This window comes from Solenopsis invicta, chromosome 6 (assembly GCF_016802725.1).
Source record: "Solenopsis invicta isolate M01_SB chromosome 6, UNIL_Sinv_3.0, whole genome shotgun sequence".
Classification (NCBI taxonomy): Eukaryota; Metazoa; Arthropoda; class Insecta; order Hymenoptera; family Formicidae; genus Solenopsis; species Solenopsis invicta.
This window is the reverse complement of record NC_052669.1, coordinates 16,499,587-16,508,618: the sequence shown is the minus strand read 5'-3', so window position 1 is coordinate 16,508,618 and position 9,032 is coordinate 16,499,587. Positions and strand designations below refer to the sequence as shown.

Here is a 9,032-nt window from a genome sequence, read left to right as displayed (position 1 = left end):
CGGAGGTACTCCGCAATTTCCGCACCGCTCCTCATCCTTCGCATCCTTGCGAGCCCGAGCATCCAACTCTCGTCAAGATCCTTGGCGAGGGGAGGACTCCCGACCGGCTCTCGAGCCGCGATTACCTCCGCTCCTCCACGAAACGCAAGCAAACGGAATCGCCGATACGGGGTTTCGGCCGAGGTACTCGGCGCGCTTCGTGGCATCCCAGCCGCCATCGTCATCGACACGCACGCGGCCGCGGTCGCCCTGCCAATTCGCGCATCGCCACATCGCGTCGCGGAGCTCCGCCCCCTCTCGAACCACTATACCGCGGGAAAGCCGCGCCCGCATCTAAACGTCACTCGCGTTCCGTCACCTGGCGACACCTAGAGTCCCTAGAAGTAGAGAGTCTGGATATCTGCCCCTAAAATGTCGGTGATGAATATGTCAGTGTATGTACGTGAGCTTTATGTGTGTGTGTATGTTTATCATTGTGTGCACTTGAAAGTGTGTATGCTGTTATCGCATTGGCTAAAGAAGTTTAAACAGGGATCCGTATTGGTGCTGCCATTTTAGGTGCACAATCACGTGCATCCAATCACGTGGAACCCCGAGACGTCCAGATTCTCTACTTCTAGGGACTCTAGCGACACCTGGCGAACCGTATGTATATATAAACATGTAAATAGCCGCGTTTTCAAAGATCCGTCCACACGCCGTTCTAAATTCATGTATTTTGTCCGCGCGCACCGAACTACTGTATTCTTTCGGTTCCGTAAGAGCCTTGTTAATAAACACGCGTAGATTATATCACACACACCGCCGACTCGTCATTTATACACACACGACTCTTTCCTCTCTTCCCGTTCGAGCCCTTTCTATCGCACCGCTCCTACGAGCTAATCCGCGCGAAAGAAAATCGGCAACATTATATGTCTAGTTCATTTATTCCTTCTTGATTTAATTCTTTAGGAAGAAATTGTAGTGCCTGTTTTAATTGTTCTGCAGATAATTTTTCACCTCGATAAGATGGGTGTACGAGATTAGCTGCCATTCCTATTGGTCGTACAGCTTTTTTCAAACGTTTTTTTTACAGATGTTCATCGGTTGATGGTATTTCTAATGTCAACCATAATTGAGTTGCATCGGCAACATTACATGTTGACGTCTGGCACCTATTTATTAACGTACAAACTGGATTAAATATTTCTATATATTGCTTTAATTTTGATTCAAACTCTTAATCTTGGAGAAGTTCCAGAACATTCTCTTTTATAGGGTATGAAACTGTTGATGCTACATTTCTCATTATATTTAAATTTTGTAAGGCACAATTGAAGGAATCTCTATAAGTACTCCATCTAGTATCGCAGGCTACATTCATTCTACTACCACCTTTGTTTATAATATCACGCTGCAGACCAGGATTTTTTAATTCCTTTAAAAGCGCATTAACTTCATTTGCAAATTCTCCATCTACTAATGACGTAGCTAATAAATTGCCACTATGGCTGTTGCAACTTGAGTACCACAAATTACTCTTATTACCCATGCTAATCATGGGTGACGCATTATCGGATACTATTGCAAAAATATTTATGTTATATAAGTCTTTCGATAAAGTAATTGAATGATTAACAACTTCTAATAATAGTTCTGCATTTTCTGAGCGTCCTGTTATATCATATGACTCAATAAAAAATTGCCTGTTATAATCTGCATTATGAACAGTGCATACGACATGCTTGCTATTTGTCGCAGAATTTTTCCACCCGTCAATAAGCAGCACACATTCACTATTTTTCAAATGTTTTTTGCGTTCATTAACAATTTCTTTATGAACTTTATCCAATAAATTATTAGATAGGAATTTCCTTCCTGGGTAAGTGATAGTCAGGATTAAGTGCAGCTATTAAATTTTTAAAATGTATCGATTCAACAACTTTAAATGGTATATTGCAACCAAAAAAGAATTTTGCAAGCGCTATATCAATGTCGTTCTTTGACTGAGCTGGTAAATTTTGTGCAGGTCCACGTTGTCCATATGTTTCAAAAGCAACCTATATAAACACATATCTCAATAAAAAAGATATTAATTTTTACAATTACATCATAAGATATACACATATAAACATATAATATATTTAATATATTGGTAAAATAGAAATACGAAAAATTGAAAACTATGACATAATTTTTATTTAAACTTTAAATTTAAAATTTGAATTTGACTCATATATAACAGAAATTGTGGATTTTATTAATTGGTTTAAGATATTAAATAATATGTATCCTTTATTTAAAACGTTTCAATTATATTATAGATACACTTTTCTTTTATGATTAATTAAAATTTAATTTGAAAGGTGACAGTATGTGACTATGTTGAAAATTGATTAGAAAATTACGGCATAACCGCAAATTGGCCCATACATGCTTTAAAATTAAATCCTCACGATAAAAGCAAAAATATATTACAGCGAACAGCAAGTAACAGAAATTACTGTATAGTGTATACTAAAAACATGTACCATACTTACATTTTCATTATTTTCAATATTACTCTTTTTTTGTTTTTTATTTACAGACTGCATATTTAATAGGTCTGTTACTCTGTTTTGATATATGAAAGAAGGTTTTTTTTCAAAGTGTCCTCGGTTGAATTGATATATGAGGTTAAGGGTTAAAGTTATCAGTACAAAATTACCTTTTCAAAAAAAGGTAAAAAAAACTCGTCAATAAAGTTACGTATACCTAGAGGACATCCCTCCTTTCTCAGTTTCTCAATCATGATATTAAAATTAACGTTGTCGTAAGCAGATGTTACGTCTAAAAAAGCTACAAGGGTGTAATCACCATCAATATTGGCACTTTCGATATCCGCAACCATCTTCGCTAGGTTCTCCATACATGACTTGCCTCTTCGGAATCCATTTTGTAGCGGGTCAAGTTTATTATTTCTCTCCAACCACCATATAAGTCTCTCATTGATCATCCTTTCCATCAACTTGCAAACACATGAAGAGAGCGCAATCGGTCTAACTTTATCCTTACCGATCTTGTCTATAAAGATAACCTGGTATGTATACCAGTCTGTTGGAACGACATTTTCAGTCCAAATAATATTATATATACCCAACAAAACTTGTTTGCCCTTCAAAGATAAGTGTCTCAGCATCGAGTAGTCCACATTGTCCATCCCAGGAGATGAGTCCTTCCTGATCATGTTCAAGGCACGAAGAAGTTCGTCCATGGAGAATACAACGTTCATCTCGTTCTGCGTCTGCTTTTCAATTGTAACTTCTTTATTTCTTTTTTCCTCGACCCACGGAGGTGCCAGGTTTGCAATAGTATTTCTAATCTCGGTCTCTCTATCTTTGTGCTGCCAAGTATTCCAATTAATTTTGTTTTGAACACTTTTAAAAGTTCTCATTGTGTTCCAGACATATGAGAGACTAGTGAATCTATTAATACTATTACAAAAAGATATAAAGTTTTCTCTTTTTTTTTTTTGTTAATAATCTTCCTAGCAATAGCTCGGCTTTTTTTATATTCGACAAAGTCCTTAACTTCCTCCGTACGTTTCCATTTTTTTAATTTATCAATCCTATCTCTTCTGGCTAAATCGCAATCCTTGTCCCACCAGCTGACTTCTTGCCTATTGTTATTATGATGTTTACTATTTATCTTTCTCTCTCTGGTCATATTAATTTTGTCTGGATCCTTGTCAGATGCAATCAGTGCATATCTCTTCATGAGTTTAATGAACCAAGAATATAATTCTTGCAGGCTTTTGTCTTCTAATAGGTTATTAATATTTTCTTGAGATTTCGTTATTTTTGTCTCTATTTTATCACGATAAAGTATCCAGTTAGTATTTTTGTTAGTTATTCTATTAGGTTTCCTATAAGGAAGACATCTTACATCCACATAAATGTCCACCGGGTAATGATCCGATCCCCAAGCATCTGGAAGTTGTTGGTAGTTAATTTTGTCCGCTAAATTCCTGTTTGTAAAAATTAAATCTAGATTTGATGCAACCTGACCATAATAGTTTATCCTGGTTTTAGTATCATCGTTGATGTTAATGTAATCCCGTTGAAACATAGTCGAATATAATCTTTCCCCGTTCTTATCGGTATTGATACAATTCCATGCGTTGTTGTGTGCGTTGAAATCACCTACTATGATGGAGTCCTCATCTACTCCCTTAAACCTGAGTAAGTCGCTCCAAGCAGTTATTGGTTCCACTCCATATGGTTTTCTATAAACCGCAATAAGGTTATAGTTCCTGGTAGTACCTTGCGTTTTAATAGCGATTGCCTCAATATTATCAGATCTAATATTCCAATCTTCAATTGTTTTAAACTCAATATCATTTTTTATAAGTATTGCCACTCCTCCACTATTATTTTCGTTATTGCTTTTATAGGTTTTAAAACCTGAAATATACAAAGGCTTATTACGACTAAGCTTCGTTTCAGTAATTACAACAATGTCGTAATTTAACGCATTTTTCATCAACTCTGCTTTTTTGTTGTTAATACCCCCTGCGTTCCATAAAAGTATAGTCGCCATCACAGATCAGACCAATTTGACTCCCTCTCACTCTGTCGCATCCGAAATCCTCTTTTGGCGTCCATGCTTATTCTTTTTGCTCTCTCTAAATCCTCATGGCATCTATCCAAGTCCTTACTCATTTTATTCACTAAGTGAGTTTGATCTTCTTCATAGTTATCTCCCTCCGGTGGTGAATTAGTGCTATATTTTTTTAAAAGTTCTAAGAAATCCTTACGAAATTCATGAGATACTAAACATTTGTCTCTGGCAATTTGTAGAGACCAGTCAAAGTTAGAAGACCAGACACTCGTAGTTTCTTCATTATCATAACCACTATTATTCTCTTTTCTTGTCTCGATTTCGTTCGTCCGACCAAGGGCTATCCCTCTTTTTTCTTTACTGATCTCTACTGTATTATTTTTGAATTGTTTATAATAATTCACATATTCTTGTCTACGTTTTTGCCCTTCAATCTTTTCTTTATCTATTCTAGTCTGTCTTTGTGTTTCTTGAAAACTTGGCGTTGTGCTGTTGTTCCTATTGTATTCCTTCCGTGAATGTCCATCCTTCTTTATCTCTCTCACATTTCCTATATTTTGGCGCACAGTTTTGGACCATTTAACAGGGAAAGTATTTTCGGTTGATGATGATGCTCTATCGTAAATCTTAACTTCCGTCCCTTTATTCATGTTATTGTCAACCATACTGGGCCACGCGGCAGGATTCGTATATCTATCGTATGTTATAGTTTTACTATCTGTACAGCTATCTGTAATCATCCTTGCAGCTTCTGAAAAAGAAATGTTATTGTAGGCCATAATTATCTTTATTTCCTTGTTTTTTAAAGCTACGAGACAACTTTTGTAAGTCGGTCTATGATCTCCTTCACAGTTGCTACAAACTGTTGATTTGTGGCAATCTCCATGCCTATTGTCTCCGCATGTAATACATTTCGTTTTGTTTCTGCAAAAGGCCTTAAAGTGTCCAAACTGGAAACAATTGAAACATTGCCTGACTGGTTCCACGTAGGGTCTTAGTTTTAGACCTATGTGCAGTCTGTCACAAATTGTTATACTATCCCTTATCCTACCAGTGTTACCTTTATACTTCATTGTAACAAGTAAATTATCGGTAAATTTCCACAAGTGTTTCTTGCTGTCGCTGTCCCAAACCCTCCTCTTCATCTTCTCAATTTTGAAAATTTCTTGTTTGTCTACAATATTCTCCCATAGTTCCGAAATCTCATAAGGCCAATCTGTAATTACACCCCTGTAAAATAAATCTGAAAAGTCAATAAATCCCAGGATCCATTTATTAGAGAGGTTATCAATCCTGTCTAAACAAGCATTAGCCTCGCTCGCAGTTTTAAAGGTAAGTATAGCAATATTGTATTTAATCATATTTATACTAGTTGGACAAACCCGATTCTGGTTGCACCATAAAGATATTTTAACACAGTTTTTTCCCCTGTTCGGGGTACAATATTCTTTTTCGATTTTGCATTTAATTTTACATTCACCTTTAATTGTTTTATCAATTCTATTACTCAAAGCTTTAATCAGTTTTTCATATTCAGTCTTATTGATATCATTCATAGGTTTTAAATTCCCATCAACTACTACATATTTTTCCTGATTTAAATTAATACCGGTTGTACTAGCTGACTCTATATTATACGAAATTGTATCCTGTTTATCTGATTTACCGCTGTTTTTATTATTTGACCTATCCTCTGTTTGTTTTGAACCTACCGTATCATCACATTCCATACGCGTGTGTACCTCTTTGTATCTTTCTTCCCCTACCTGCTCTTTGTCGCTCGATTGGACGAAACTTTCCATAGCCGTTATCGGAATACCTATTATATCACTAATTTCTCTATCTGATGTCTTATCTATTCCTAAAACTAGATCTGTCTCTTTGTTACTCCTCTCCTTCTCCATATTGTTACTCTCATCTTCTTCCGATGTTAGATCCACTGCCGTCTCCAACACGATATCGCTCGTACCCGGCTCCTTGGTTGCAGATCCTTTTAGTCTCTTTCCTTTTCCAATTTCCTTGAGGTCATCCTTAAGATACGGATTGAATCTGCTCCCCCGTCCGGCCGGGGGAACACTTGTCATGGTGCACTTTTTGTTCTATGCAGATTTTACTACTTTATTTTATTTTATTTTTTTTCTTTAATTAGCAACTCAGTTTATCACCACTCGCCGCCTTCGCCCCACCACGCCTCACTACGCCTTACTGACACAGCTAGGTTATAGGGAGAGCTATCGCAACACGTCCGTTCGGTACCACGTTCTGAACGGCACTCCTCTATTATTGACGATTCAGGTTACAGGTTAGGAAACCTGTCATACGCGTAATCATGATCGCGGTCACGTGATGCACATCACTTGGTGCATCACGTGACCGCATAGATGCTGATAGTGTAGTAGCGAGCCATGGTGGAAGGGATAGCATGGTGTGCTCAATTTGCAGCCTTCTTTCTCTAAAATCTGCGCTCTCCGTCGTTTTTCTGCTTCTTATTCCAGAGGGCTGCCAACTGTGAAAAGTTGAAGTATTTCACTTTCTAAAGTCTGTACACCTGATATAACTGTCTTTGTCGGACGTTTTCTATTTTCACTCTATCTCTTTTCTTGCAGATAGTTACCGCTGTAAATAAATGTTATTAAATACAACACGACACGAAAGACTAATTGCACTCATTGTAAAAAATTAATAAAAATTAAACAGTTTGTGTAAAATATAAAGATTAATAGTATTGAATAATAAAATAATATTTGAAATAACACTACAAATATAAATATCGTAATAAATTTTACGGTAATTTTAATAATAAAAAATAAAGTTCTTAAAAATTTAAAAAACAACTATTGATATACAAGAATTTTTTCCAAAACAAGAAATAAATAGAATTATTAAGTCCACAAATCATTACAGAATATTAATTTTTTGTAAATAAAAAATTATTGAAATTTGAAGATATTTTTTCATTAAAAATGAAAAGAAAAAAATAGTTAAGATAGTTAAATTGAATTAAATAATATTCATTGATTTTATGCTTGAGCCACGTGTTGCTGTTTTTGAATGAGCTGACTAAGACAATCTCTACCGACAAAATGTGAAGAAATAAGTCATTATTTTTTATGCAAGTTTCATGATAAATATAATAATTTATTATACACAATTCTTATATTATACAGTTTTTAGATACACATAATTATTTATTATTTTATACATTTCAAAGTTAAAAAACTAAGAGCTAAAAATTCTATTTGATTTTTTTCATTTTTTTCTTGTTTTTGGTGGCGTTCAACACATTGCATATGTTTCCTCCAGCCTTCGATTACTGTAATAATAAAACAAAACATCATTGTTTATTGTATATACCAAGAATTTTGTGGCAAATTAAGATAGCAAATTACTATCATCAGTAATCGTTCAATGTTGTTCTTACCTTCTAAATCGACCCTTCGGTGATTCTGCATCTATCATACATTCCTGTATATTCGATGGATCATCAGGGCTGACGAGTAACTCGGAAGACTACATGTACATTTTCGTGGATGACGGGAAGCGGAAAATCTTCGGCTATGACTTTGAAGTCCATATTACTTTCATTGTTACTAAAATAGAAAATATAAATGTTACTTTGATAATGTTATGCAAAAAAAGGAATGTATTTTTCAGTAATTAATACATCAATTATTATTTATTCATTTTTACCTATTTTCCGTTTTTGGTAACAATAATGTTGGAACTGCACTCGGCAAAAGCGACTGTCTTCGAATGTCCATAGGAGGTCGAATCTTTTTACTTCTCACAAACAAATCTTCTGTGAAGTGTGCTAAGCATATATTTGCTGAAAATTCAAATGACAGAATAATAGTTAAGTTAACTAACAATTAATAAGTTAACAATTGTCTTAGTTTACATCAAGCACTTGATGTGTGCTATGTAACTTCCTATTAAATTATTTTAATTTCGACAATACGTATAAATGTATACATGATACGTACATTTAATTATCTTGAAACATATTGTATCAGTTTAATATACTATTCTTTAAATTTATTGCAAAAGTTAAGACAATTAAATAGAAAGTTGTTGGTTAGTATATATATCAAGTAATTGGTGTTAGGTTAGGTTGCTCTATTAAGATACGAATATTTACAATATTTTCTTTTGGAACAGTATTGGAATGTTGTGTGTGTGCCTGTATGTGTAATACAAATTGCAATGGAAATAATGTCATTACAAAAAATTGGCTAATAATATTTAATAAGACTTACCATTCTTAATATTTTTCGGCATAAAACTCTCTCCGATTCTCTGAATTCAGCCTTCACACATTACTGCATTTTCCGGAAATCGGAAAAAGCTTACTTGCGCCGGCAAGTACGTTTCGTTGCAATTTTTACACGATTTCACTACACAACGTACCATTTTCACTTTATTTTACAATAAAGTTTAAAAAATAACCTCAA

At 34.9% G+C, this 9,032-nt stretch overlaps 2 protein-coding genes and 1 long non-coding RNA gene across 5 annotated transcripts; all 3 read right to left on the bottom strand.

Moving 5' to 3' along the window:
* Positions 1-1,890: 1,890 nt before the first annotated feature.
* On the bottom strand, positions 1,891-3,443 carry LOC113005794. The gene is made up of 2 exons (XM_026141679.2): positions 2,839-3,443; positions 1,891-2,042 (listed from the first exon to the last, which is right to left on the bottom strand). The coding sequence occupies exons 1-2, from the start codon at positions 3,413-3,415 to the stop codon at positions 2,032-2,034; spliced, it is 588 nt and encodes a 195-aa protein (XP_025997464.2). The 5' UTR covers positions 3,416-3,443; the 3' UTR covers positions 1,891-2,031.
* LOC120356765 lies at positions 2,599-6,906 on the bottom strand. Of its 3 annotated transcripts, none has more exons than XR_005575008.1 (2): positions 3,118-6,904; positions 2,599-3,045 (listed from the first exon to the last, which is right to left on the bottom strand). XR_005575008.1 is itself a non-coding variant. In XM_039450545.1 (2 exons), the coding sequence occupies exons 1-2, from the start codon at positions 6,663-6,665 to the stop codon at positions 4,560-4,562; spliced, it is 2,037 nt and encodes a 678-aa protein (XP_039306479.1). In that variant the 5' UTR covers positions 6,666-6,906; the 3' UTR covers positions 3,484-4,559. The 3 variants fall into 3 exon arrangements, 1 of the variants encoding a protein (XP_039306479.1); XR_005575009.1 differs by lacking the exon at positions 2,599-3,045 and having other exon boundaries at positions 3,484-3,827; positions 3,907-6,904; XM_039450545.1 differs by lacking the exon at positions 2,599-3,045 and having other exon boundaries at positions 3,484-5,332; positions 5,402-6,906.
* Positions 6,907-7,839: 933 nt separating this feature from the next.
* Positions 7,840-8,286, bottom strand: LOC120358081. The gene is made up of 3 exons (XR_005575053.1): positions 8,272-8,286; positions 8,003-8,171; positions 7,840-7,894 (listed from the first exon to the last, which is right to left on the bottom strand). It is a non-coding gene; the product is annotated as an uncharacterized LOC120358081 (long non-coding RNA).
* Between the last annotated feature and the right edge of the window lie 746 nt (positions 8,287-9,032).